Source organism: Taudactylus pleione, unplaced genomic scaffold (assembly GCF_031769625.1).
Source record: "Taudactylus pleione unplaced genomic scaffold, aTauple2 ptg000012l, whole genome shotgun sequence".
Taxonomy (NCBI): domain Eukaryota; kingdom Metazoa; phylum Chordata; class Amphibia; order Anura; family Myobatrachidae; genus Taudactylus; species Taudactylus pleione.
The window spans coordinates 5877246-5890061 of NW_028284415.1; the positions used below are offsets into that span (position 1 = coordinate 5877246).

The window sequence follows — 12816 nt, forward strand, 5'->3', positions numbered from 1 at the left end:
TATCTTCCTTCCTACTCCCTCTTTCCCACCCTTCCTTAAAATTATCACCCTCTTATTCCCATCTTTCTCTTTCCCCCTCTTCCTCACAACCCGCTTTACTCATCTCCCCTCTAATGCCCATGTCTAACTCCTCCTCTTCCTCCTGTCAGTCAGCCAGAGAGAGCTGAGGGAAGAGGGAGGGTGGTTCCCTTCAGTTCTCTACTTGTCTTGCATGAACAGACAATGGCCTGCTTGTCAGGGCCATAACTAGGGCGGTGCAGCCGGTGCTGCCGCACAGAGAGCAGGATGCCCTGGGGCAGAACCTGCCGCTACCACAATCTCTATTTGCCGGGTGCCTGCATGTCACTTGCGGTGAATCCGGCTTCTTCTATACAGTCTGGAGCTCCGCCTCCCAGACAGATCCCTGGGCCAGTGGCAGCAGCAGGGTAGTGAGGCAGAGGCCAATATGGTGGGGAAGGGCAGAGCAATGGCTGACTGGAGAAGTGTGAGCGAGACAGAAGAGGAACACAGTATCGGCTGCAGCAGAGCAGGCAACTGTCCCTCCATGCCCCCATGCCCCCCCACTCCTGAACAGCAGCACCTTAAGTATCACCCCAACCACCCACCGCACAGCAGCACCTTCAGTGTCCCCACCCCCCATCTCGCAGCGGCTCCCCCCCTACGATCACCCCCCCCGCCCTCAGAAGAGCAGCACCTTTAGTATCTTCATACCTGCACCTCTTCCACCACGCTTCACCCCAATCCACCCCAGACAGCAGCACCTGCAGTATCTCCACTGCCCTACCTTGTCCCTATACTGTGAAGTTGTGTGGGAAAGATACTTTAAGTTGCATGTCAACCAAATGTAATAATACCCCATTGCTGAATGTACACTTGTTTGTGGAGCATGTAAGTTTGCACTGTGCATGCTCCATTAGCTCAGACAGGTAAACACTTTTCCAGCATCAGAATAACAGGAGCCTCACATCATTACATATTTTTCACAAATGCACCTATTCTCCACCAGACACACACACACATCCCCTTTCTGCAATACGACCTGCATCTACACAGGCACTTACCTGACCATAACAGAAGAGACATGCTGATTTTTTTTTTTATGGCACTTAAAAGTCCTTACTACATATATATCTGTACTCACTGGAGTCCCAATAATGTCTTAAGTATGGAATAAGCGGTCTTTGCTGTGTTATTCTCATTTAAACATTTTCCAATAAAACAGTATACACTCTCCTCGCTGCACTATAACCCTATAATTCTGTCCAGGTTGCGCTAAAGCCCAGTGTTATTATCTTTAATTTATATGACACCAGTGTGGGGCATAATGTGTAAGGGGCACTACTACCATGTGGCATTAGATGTATAAGGGGTATTACTAATGTGTGGCGTAACGTGAATAAGGGGCTCTGGGCCTGATTCAGAACCGGACGCTAAGCTGCGTTCGCTCGCTATGGGGCGATTGTTGCCCGTCTGCGCATGCATCGCAATGCGCGTGCACGAGCCAGTCACTGCGATCGGGAATTGTGCGCTCCTAGCACAAAGACTGAGCGCTACCTTGAGTGACAGACAGTGCCGTTTGTGGGTGGTAACGGGAAGGTGCTTGTGAACGGGGGAGTGGTGGTGCGAACGCAGGTGTGTCGTGTGAGCATCCAAACGGCGTTCTTTGGGCGTACATAATCAGCATGGAAGCGTCATTATACAAGTCACCTGGTTGTATTTCAGCCTGCAGTGATTGCAGTGCTTGCGGCAGGGTAGGGGCTACCTTAAGGCCTGCGAGCAGCTCCGATGGCTCTCAATGTTACCAATTAATCATACACTTCCTTGAGATGACGTGTGTTCAGAATGGAAAGTGGGCATCTTTATACACCAGCGTACGCTCACTGCCGTCGCTCTATAAGACATAGAGGGCGTCCTTACGCCACAAAGTGCAATCGCGGAATTTGCATACCCGGCCCCTTTTGGAAGCGAGCGATCACGGCTTAACGTCCGGGTCTGAATCAGGCCCTCTGTTTGACGTTAACATAAATAAGGAGCAATACTGTGTGGCATAATGTGAATAAGGGGTACTGTAGTGCGGTGTAATGTGATTAAGGTTGCACTACTGTAGTGTAATTTCAATTGGTACTATTGTGTGACCAGGCCCCCACGCGCTGTTCGTGTTTAAAGTATTGGGGGTGGTGGAGGGGGGGAAATGCTCTTTCTGGCACAGGGCATCAAAATGTCTAGTTACGGCACTGCTGCTTATATAATAAATTCCACTAAATTTATATGGAATATTGGCACCAGTGGTTTTTATGTGTTGGTGTCTAAAGAGGGATAATACGTAATGAACATTTATATGCAGTTAATGTTTCTCATTGTAACAGGAGGGGGAACAGATCTTTTATTACTTATATTAAGTGTCAGTACCCCTAGGCCCTGAATCTTTGTGTTTGCCCACCTGCATTACTAAGTTCTATCTGATTGTCCATGAAATCCACAGTTACAGATCGATGCTGTCCCTCGGTCATTGCTATGCACAGAGACGTCATGGTACCTTCCTGTACCAGGCCCTGCAGACTGGCTGAGCTTAGGAACCTGCAATGCAAATCAGAGTCAATGGAAGGAGGACACAGCTACAGGACAGGACAATAACTGTTAGCCAGTTTGCAGCAGAAACTGGCAACTCTGAGATAGGTCAGAACCTTATCAAGAGTAACAAAAAAAAAGAAATCACTCACTTTGACTCCTTTCTGAGACTAATGATATGCATACACTGTCAGATAAAAGGAGAGTTATGGTAAAACCTACCTTTATTAACTCTCTTTCTTCAAAGGGTCCACAGGGGAGACAATGGGGTGTAGGTGGGACTTGGAGGACCGGACATCAACAGCAAAGCTTTCCAATCCCAGGATGCTACGGTTCTGCCCCCTATACCCCGCCCACAGCCTGAGGGCAACTCAGTTTTGTTAACAAGCCCAAGGCAGGAGCAGGATAGGAGAGAAGGAAGACTGGTACACTGAATAATCACACTCTCACACAGAGAAGGAAACAAACGACCAAGAGAAGAAACCCATAGAGGCCAGGTGTGTCATGACTTCGAAGAAAGCGAGTCAACAAGGGTAATTTTTACCATAACTCTCCTTTTCTTCTTTAGGGTCCATAGGGCTCGACAGGGGAGACAAAGGGAATGTCCCAAAGCAGATGTTCAAGGACAGGGATGCTCCTGAGCTGAGAGGAGAACCCTGCGCCCGAAGAGACAAATGTATCAAAGGCATAGAACTTAAGAAAGGTGTGGACAGAAGACCACGTAGCCGCCTTGCATAGTTGTTCAGCAGATGCGCCATGCCGGGCTGCTCACGAGGGATCCACAGAGCAAGTAGAATGAGCAGATACTGTAGCTGGCACAGGAAGGCCAGTCTGCGTGTAAGCCTGTGAGATAAGATGAAGAGGAAGTCTGATTTCCTGATGGAACTAGTACGGTCCACGTAGATCTTTAGAGCACAGACCACATCCAAAGAGACGTCACCTGCCAAGAGGTCTGGTGATTGAGAGGCCGGAACCACAATTTCCTCATTAATGTGGAAACAAGAAACCACCTTGGGAAGGAAGCCCGGGCGCGCTCTAAGAACAGCCCTGTCCTGATGAAAGATTAAAAAGGGGGAGCGACATGAAAGCGCTCCTAAATCAGATACCCTACAGGCAGATGCTATAGCCAGAAAAAACAGAGTCTTCGCAATGAGCCCCTTGACATCCACTGATTCCAAGGGTTCGAATGGAGGTTCCTGAAGTGCATGGAGAACCACTGACAAATGTCACGGAGCCACATGAGGGACAAAGGGAAGTTGTATATGTAGGACACACTGCAGGAAGGTGTGAACATCCGGTAGAGGAGCAATTCTGCGCTGGAACCAGATGGACAGAGCAGAGACGTGTACTTTCAGAGATGCTAAGCGGAGTCCAAGATCCAAGCCAGACTGAAGAAAGGCAAGTATTCTAGAAACCTTAAAAACTTGAGGGTCATAGTTTCTAGGGGCACACCACTGGAAATATGTATGCAATACCCAGTAATAAATCCTGGCAGAGGCTGGTTTACAAGCTCTGATCATGGTCTGGACCACAGAACTAGAGCTTAGGAGGGATGTCTCAAGAGTCAAGCCGCTAAAGACCAGGTCCGGATGTAGACAGGCACCATGAGACAACAAGTTTGGTTGTAGAGGAAGTTGTAGAGGAACGTCTATGGAGAGCCTATGAAGATCGGAGTACCAATGGCGTCTGGGCCAAGCCGGGGCTATCAACAGCACTGAGCCCCCTTCCTGTTTGAACTTCCGAAGAACGGATATTGGAGAGAAGAGGTTCACCACTTCACAGATAATGCATCCATGAAGGCCGCATTGGGGTTCCTTGTCCTGGGCTCCATACACTGGAAGTTTGTGGTTGTGTCTGGAGGCCATGAGATCCACATCTGGTAGACGTCATTTGTCCACCAGAAGATGATAGATTTCTGGCTGTATAGACCACGTCGTGATGGCTTAGGAAAACCGCTTCCCAATTGAGAATTCCTGGGATGAGCACTGCGGAGATGGCTGGGAGATGGCATTCAGTCCATGTGAGAATGCGGGACACTTCTGCCATTGCTGCTCGACTTCGAGTGCCTCCCTGGTGAATGAGGTAGGCCACTGCCGTGGCGTTGTTGGACTGTACATGTACTAGCCTGCTCTGAAGGATATCCTGAGTCTAAGTGAGAGCTCTGTAGATGGCTCGGAGTTCTAGGACATTGCTTGGTAAGACCGCCTCGTCTGGAGTCCAGCGGCCCTGGAAGGAGTGCTGGCCGGTCACCGTGCGCCACCAGCAGAGGCTTGCGTCCAGGGTTAGGAGTACCCAGTCCGGGATCCAAAAGGGGTGTCCCTTGTTCAAGTGGGACATCTGTAGCCATCAGGCCAGAGACAGGCAAACCTCTGGGGAGAGGCTCATCATCTGGGATCTGAGCAGGTGAGGTAGCCCGTTCCACCTGCAGAGGATCCGGTGTTGTAGGGGCCTGGAGTTAAACTGAGCATACTCCACCATGTCGAAGGTGGATACCATGGATCCCAGGGTCTGCAGTGCAGAGTGAATTTACACTCGGCAACTGTTTAGCAGTCTGCGCACCCGTTGCTGTAATACTTAGCTTTTGTCTGCCGTTAGGAAGATTCTCTGAACCTGAGAGTCCAGGAGGGCTCCCAGATGTACCATTCTTTGAGAAGGTGTCAAGGAAGACTTTTTCCATTTGATCAGCCAACCGTGCGTTTGTAGAAAGGCAACGGTTATCTGTAGATGGCGGTGAAGAATTTCTAGGGAGCTGGCCAACAGCAAGAGGTTGTCTACATATGGGAGCAGTCAGATCCCTTGATGATGAAGATAGGCCGCCATAACTGCCATGATCTTGGTAAAGACCCGGTGAGCCGTGGAAAGGCCAAAAGGCAGAGCCTGTAATTGGTAATGTTGCTGTAGTATAGCAAACCGGAGATATTGTTGATGAGAAGGCGCCATAGGTACATGTAGGTAAGCGTCCTGAATGTCCAGAGACACCGTAAAGTCCCCAGGCTCCATAGCCAGGATAATAGAGCAGAGGGTTTCCATACGAAACCTGGGCACCCTGATAAATTTGTTCAGAGACTTGAGGTTGAGGATAGGCTGATGAGACCCGTTGGGCTTTTGAACTAAGAAAAGGGTAGAATAATAGCCCTTCCCTTGCTGTGCAAAGGTGACCGGAATTATTACTCCTGAGAGCAGTAAGGACTGAATGGCCTTTTGGAGCAGCAGGGCTTTGCTTGAGTCCGATGGAGGGCCTGTGCAAAAGAACTGCTGGGAGGGTCGCCTCAGGAAGGATAGGGCATATCCGTGGGAGACCACTTCTCTTACCCAGGTGTCTGTTGTGGTCTGACGCTAGAACTGGGCAAATTGAAGAAGTCGGCCTCCCACCCAGGAAGCCCCCAGGGAGAGGCCCACCCCGTCAGGCTGAAGGCTTGTCCTCAGATTTGGATGGTGGACATCTGGTGGCCCAGGTCTGCTTGGTCCTAAGCTTGGAAGCCTAAGTTGATGCCTGATGCCTTGAAAAGGACTGGCCTTTAGCTTTTCCTGAGGACAAAAGGACCGAAAGGATGACGTCCAAGGCTTCGCATTACATGCAGAGGGCAGGAACGCCGTCTTGGAAGCTGCCAAGGTAGTCACAATTTTGTCCAGTTCTGGGCCAAACGGGATATCCTCAGAATAAGGCAGAGACTCCAATGCCTTTTTTAAAGTCTGCATCTGCCTTCCACAAGCAGAGCCAAACAATACGGCGGGCTACTACAGAAGTGGCAGATGCCATGGAAGCTAGGAGAGATGTAGCCATAGCTGCTTCACCCAAATAGGAGGCTGCATCTCTAATGTGAGATATGTAGGGCAGCTGTTCCCTCGAAACATCTGAGGGAAATGTCTCTCCTGGGGCCTCTGCTCAACTCTCAATGGCCTTAGCCACCCAGGCCGTAGCCCTAGCAGGACGAGTAATAGCTCCTCTAAGAGAGTATATAGACAAGACAAGCTTCCATCCTTCTATCCGTAGTGTCCTTCAAGGAGGTTGAAGTATGGATAGGTAAGGTAGCATTTTTTATTAGACGTGTCATGTGGGAATCCACTGTTTGGGGAACTTCCCATTTAGTGCAATCAGTAGCGGGAAGAGGGTAAAAGGAGCTTAAACGCTCAGGCAGCTGAACTCTTTTACTGGGCATATTCCACGCCTCACTCATATGATCAGATAGCTGATGAGAGTGAGAAAATTCTGGTAAATTATCTTTTGTTGTTTAAAAGATGTCTGTTTTGCCTTAGGAGCAGGTTCTGTCTCTTTTATTTGAAGAATAGATTTTACAGCTCTCAAGTGCAGGTATATTCACTTTAGAGGGGGGTTCCTCGTCTCCCGAAGAGGAGTCAAAGTGAGAGAGGTCTGCATCTTCTGCCTCCCCAGATGATACATCAGAATCTGATAGCTGGGTGGACTGGGAAGATAACACAGCATGCTTAGTAGGTTTACTAGGTAAGGGTCTCTCTTGCAGCAATTGCTGAAAAGCTGTAGAGGTATCTGCCAGACTCTGCACTTAGGTAGAAAGTACGTCTACCCATGGGGGAGGCAAGGGATTTGCAGGCAGTATCTGCTGTGGCCATCCCATAGGGGGAGCTACCACAGGGACCTTTAAGATGGTCCGCAATTTATGCCAGCCCCTGTGAAAAAGTAGCCCAGGGTAGGTCCTGAGGAGAGGACACCGGGACTGATGGGCCTGGGTCAGTAGAACAAAATTCACAAAGACAATACTGAATGAGGTCCTCTGGTGTCTTGTAAATCCTGCTCAGTAGGTTTAACTTCAGAGTGGGAGGAGCAATCTGCTTGTCATTCTTGCCTCTTGCAGACATAGCTGCAAGAATAATGAAACACTGACACAGTGCAGTGAGCAACCCAGATCTATGTGTAATATGGCACAGTGTAGTGCGCAACAGCAATATGTACAGCCATGGCCAAAAGTTTTGAGAATGACACAAGTATTGGTTTTCACAAGTCTGCTGCTTCAGTTTTTATGATGGCAAATTAAATATACTCCAGAATGTCATGAAGAGTGATCAGATAAATTGCAATTAATTGCAAAGTCCCTCTTTGCCATGACAATGAACTTAATCCCAAAAACATTTCCACTGCATTCCAGCCCTGCCACAAAAGGACCAGCTGACATCATGTCAGTGATTCTCTCATTAACACAGGTGAGAGTGTTGACGAGGACAAGGCTGGAGATCACTCTGTCATGCTGATTAAGTTAGTATAACAGGCTGGAAGCTTTAAAAGGAGGGTGGAGCTTGAAATCATTGTTCTTCCTCTCTTAACCATGGTTACCTGCAAGGAAACACATGCAGTCATCATTGCTTTGTACAAAAAGGGCTTCACAGGCAACGATATTGCTGCTAGTAAGATTGCAACTAAATCGACCATTTATCGTATCATCAAGAACTTCAAGGAGAGAGGTACAATAGTTGTGTAGAAGGCTTCAGGGCGCTCAAGAACATCCCGCAAGAGCCAGGACTGTCTCCTAAAGTTGATTCAGCTGCGGTATCGGGGCACCACCAGTGCAGAGCTTGCTCAGGAATGGCAGCAGGCAGGTGTGAGTGCATTTTCACGCACAGTGGGGCGAAGACTTTTGGAGGATGGCCTGGTGTCAAGAAGGGCAGCAAAGAAGCCACTTCTCTCCAGGAAAAACATCAGAGACAGACTGACATTCTGCAAAAGGTACAGGGATTGGACTGCTGAGGACTGGGGTAAAGTTATTTTCTCTGATGAATCCCCTTTCAGATTGTTTGGGGCATCTGGAAAAATGCTTGTCCGGAGAAGGAAAGGTGAGCTCTACCATCAGTCCTGTGTCATGCCAACAGTAAAGCATCCTGAGACCATTCACATGTGGGGTTGCTTCTCAGCCAAGGGAATGGGAATGGCCCTAAGAACACAGCCATAAATAAAGAATGGTACCAAAACATCCTCCAAGTGCAACTTCTCCCAACCATCCAAGAACAGTATGGTGACGAACATTGCCTTTTCCAGCATGATGGAGCACCTTGCCATAAGGCAAAAATGATAAAATTATGTGGCTCAGGGAACAAAACATCAAAATTTTGGGTCTATGGCCAGAAAATTCCCCAGACGTTAATCCCATTGAGAACTTGTGGTCAATCCTCAAGAGGTGGGTGGAGAAACAAAAACCCACAAATTCTGACAAACTCCAAGCATTGATTAGGCAAGAATGAGCGGCCATCAGTCAGTATGTGTCCCAGAAATTGATTGACAGCATGTCAAGGCGAATTGCAGAGGTCTTGAAAAAGAAGGGTCAACACTGCAAATATTGACACTTTGCATAAACTTAATGTAGTTATCAATAAAAGTCTTTGACACTTATGAAATGCTTGTAATTTAACTTTAGTATACCATAGTATAGTGTTCACTCTAGCTCCGGCGGCAGGCAGGTCGTCGGAGCTAGAGAGGGCAACCTTGTGCGCGCGCCGGAGGCGTGCGTGCGTCCGAAAAGGGGGCGTGGTCATGAAAAGGGGGCGTGTCTATAAGACGCGTCCCCTTTCGGCATACTTGGGAGCGTGCCCGGCACTTACGGGCACGCCGGGCAGCCCCCAAGCGCTGCAGAAAAGGAGAATAGATGCCGGGCGCATGCGCCCGGCGTCTATTCTCCAGCGGTGACCGGGTCACCGCACATTTCTCCACCTGCGGGACACTGCGTCCCGCGGGTGAAGACGGCACCCGCAGGCTGTGAGGGCAGGGTGCTTTTTGCCCTCCAGAAGGAGGGCAGGGCGCCGCGCCCTGCTAAAACAGGCTAGCGGGAACGCCAATAGTAACATCTGACAAAAAGGTCTAAAAACACTGAAGCAACAAACTTTGTGAAAACCAATACTTGTGTCATTCTCAAAACTTTTGGCCATGGCTGTAGTATGTGATAGCCCTCACAAATATATGTAGATGTGAGGTACACTGAACCCCTTATACCTTAGTATGCCAGGGTTATAGTAGAAGAAAGGGAAAGGTATAAGCTCACAGTCATATGAATAAGAAAACAGACAGCAGCGCTAGCATAAGTCACATAGGTGGCGATTCAATTCAACGCAATATTTAATAGCCGCGGGAGGGAATTCCCAAAGCTATTCAATACACCGTGCTGTTTGGGCGGGCTAAGGATTTCTTCTCGCACCCCCCTGGGTATGCGAGGAGAAATCCAACCAAAGTGCCCGGGGCGCAGCTGTTTTTCTGCATAGCGCGGCGCTAACAGCCGCGCACCCGGCACTTTGGTCAGAGAATGCCGGTTACCGCGCCTTAACACACTTGTTAAGGCGCGAGAACCGGTATTCTCCGACCACACAGCGCACTGAATTGAATAGCTCTTGGAGCTCGCTCCCGGTGCTATTCAATTCGCTTTGAATTTAATTGCCCCCATAGAATGCAGAATATACAATATAACTGCAGTGGGCGCTAAAATCAACTACACAGACCACAATGGCTGTTAGGCTATAGCGCTGTATAACCTGGCCCTTGGCAAAGGTATACAGAGAGACTAGACCCAGTGTTCCCTGAGACCTGAACGCAGAAAATGGCTGTTGTGAGTCTCAGAGGTGGCGGAGGGTGAGGAAGGAGCAAGACCGCAGTGGAATGGCGCCCTGAGCTGGGAGGAGGGGCCGCAGGGAGAGTGCCTTCTTCCCTATGCTGACTGTAACCACCGGGTCCCCTGGCCTTACATATGCCCTGCGCCAGTGCTAGTAATGCCCTTGGTGGTCTAGTGGAGTCCCGGACGAACCCGTGTCCACGTCAGCGCCTTCGGTCTGTCTCCTAAGACTGCGCATACACGTGGATTCGCCTTACCTGTCCCCTGATTCCCGGCTGCAGTCTGGGGAGCCACTGCTAGCCCCGCCGAGAGTACCTAGCCGTGGGCTGGTGTCACGGCGCTGTGGAGGGGTGATTGGGCAGGAGTGCAGACGTCCCAAGTAGTTAATAAATGAAGATAAATAAAATCATAAAAATAAGCTTGGGCTGCTTAATAGCACACCCCCCTGATCCAGCTCCTGCCGGACACCAACGAAAGTGAGTTGCCCTCAGGCTGTGAGTGGGGTATAGGGTGAAGGACCGGAGCATCCTGGGATTGAAAAGCTTTGCTGTTTGTGTTTGGTCCTCCAAATCCCACCTACAACCCATTGTCTCCCCTGTGGAGCCCTATGGTCACTGGAGAAGAAAATGTCTTATCTGACAACCTGGTGCCCATCAGATATCGTGGCCATACACTGTGAGATATGTCAAAGTGTATGGCTCAAGATATCTGCTTGGAGCAAACATTTCTCTGTTTCTCCGCAGTAAAGGAACAGGGGAAATGTCGGGCAGTCGGCCATGGCACTGCATACACTACCAGATATGGCTAACCAATTATCGGATCAGTTGGGCATATTGCAAGATTTCACATGTCCTACCATCGAGGCCATACACTATGTAATTATCAAGTTGATCCGCAAATAATCAGCAGATCGGGATGATAATTGCATAATGTACAGTATGCCCGGCATAAGTAAAATAACTTCAATAAATACCAAGTACAAATAAATACAAGGTTAGTAGAAAACAGAATTAAAATAGTAATCATTAAAATGAGCTCTATATAGTTGCATATCAATCATCATGGAAAACATACACAACGTAAAACTATATACTGCAGGGACTTATAATGACTGAGCAATTCTCACAGTCCTTACAAACAATTATGTGAGCAACAGCTGATTGTAACCAAAGTAAGGAATAATCAGGGACGATATAGTTCCAGTTACGCTGTTACTAAAGGTCACAGATGAATAAAACAGTACGGTACATGAATATTTCTGCTCAATTAAATGACTTTTAATTGAACAGTCCCACCAGACTCCACAGGAGAAGAGGTATCGACTTTTCAGATCATTTGTATTAAAAATAGAGCATTGACACAGGCAGAGTGAGTCTCCACATATAGCAACAAGTTTTTTTAGAAAAAGATGATATATTTGCCAGAGCAGCATTTTATCTTACTGGCAACAGTGCAGCTAATATTCAAGTGTAGAGCTGAATGTTTTTTTATGTGTGAATCTTCAATGTATAGCAACAGAAAGTGTTCACACAAATGCTAATCGAAAAACTTATCAATGTGCAAGATTGCAGCTTGCTGAGAAATATTGTGGTACATGCTCTTTCATGTAAAAAGAGAGTTCTGCTCACCATCATCGCAATGTATAACAGCAGGCACTATTTCACATTAAAGAGGATATGCAAATCAAACTCTTGTATTGCCTTGGTTCTATCACATATCTCCACATATCTAATATTGTGGTTTCAACAGAGGAATTTTATCAAGAGTATAAAAACAAATGGGTAATGACTGCGCTAAACCTCTAAGGTCTATAAGAGATGCTAGCCGTGAGGTGTGTAGGGATTCACCTTTCCTTAAAATAGTAAAAGAAAAAGAAAACCTCTGGCGCTTCGCTTACCTGATTAAATTGAATGTCATGACAACATGCATCATATAAAGATTTCTTTATATGATACATGTTGTCACGACATTCAGATTTTATCAAGAGTGCCATGAAAACTTGGTGGCCACAAGCCGACCAAACCATGTGACCCTAATCTAGGGCCACAGGCCAGTAAAACCTTTGCATCCTAATGGTGCGCCACAGGCCAGCAGAAACTTTAGTCCCTGATGTAAGGCCGCAGGCCAGCAGAAAATTTAGAGCCTGATGTAAGGCCACAGGCCAGCAGAAACTTTAGACCCTGATGTAAGGCCACAGGCCAGCAGAAACTTTAGTCCCTGATGTAAGGCCGCAGGCCAGCAGAAACTTTAGACCCTGATGTAAGGCCACAGGCCAGCAGAAACTTTAGACCCTGATGTAAGGCCACAGGCCAGCAGAAACTTTAGTCCCTGATGTAAGGCCGCAGGCCAGCAGAAACTTTAGACCCTGATGTAAGGCCACAGGCCAGCAGAAACTTTAGACCCTGATGTAAGGCCACAGGCCAGCAGAAACTTTAGACCCTGATGTAAGGCCGCAGGCCAGCAGAAACTTTAGACCCTGATGTAAGGCCGCAGGCCAGCAGAAACTTTAGACCCTGATGTAAGGCCGCAGGCCAGCAGAAACTTTAGACCCTGATGTAAGGCCACAGGCCAGCAGAAACTTTAGACCCTGATGTAAGGCCACAGGCCAGCAGAGTCTGGGACTCAGAGACAGAACCATGCCATATGTCAGCAATATCTCAAGTGGTCATTTGCTGTTTTCACG

General features: G+C 48.2%; 1 protein-coding gene across 1 annotated transcript in view; it reads right to left on the reverse strand.

The window, feature by feature from the left end:
* The window catches only part of CUNH17orf75 (chromosome unknown C17orf75 homolog), a 57522-nt gene that overhangs the window by 6508 nt on the left and 38198 nt on the right, over positions 1–12816 (reverse strand). Inside the window, exon 8 of the mRNA XM_088468574.1 lies at positions 2441–2577. Within this exon, the coding sequence (XP_088324700.1) occupies positions 2441–2577 (137 nt within the window). The remainder of the gene's footprint in view (positions 1–2440; positions 2578–12816) is intronic.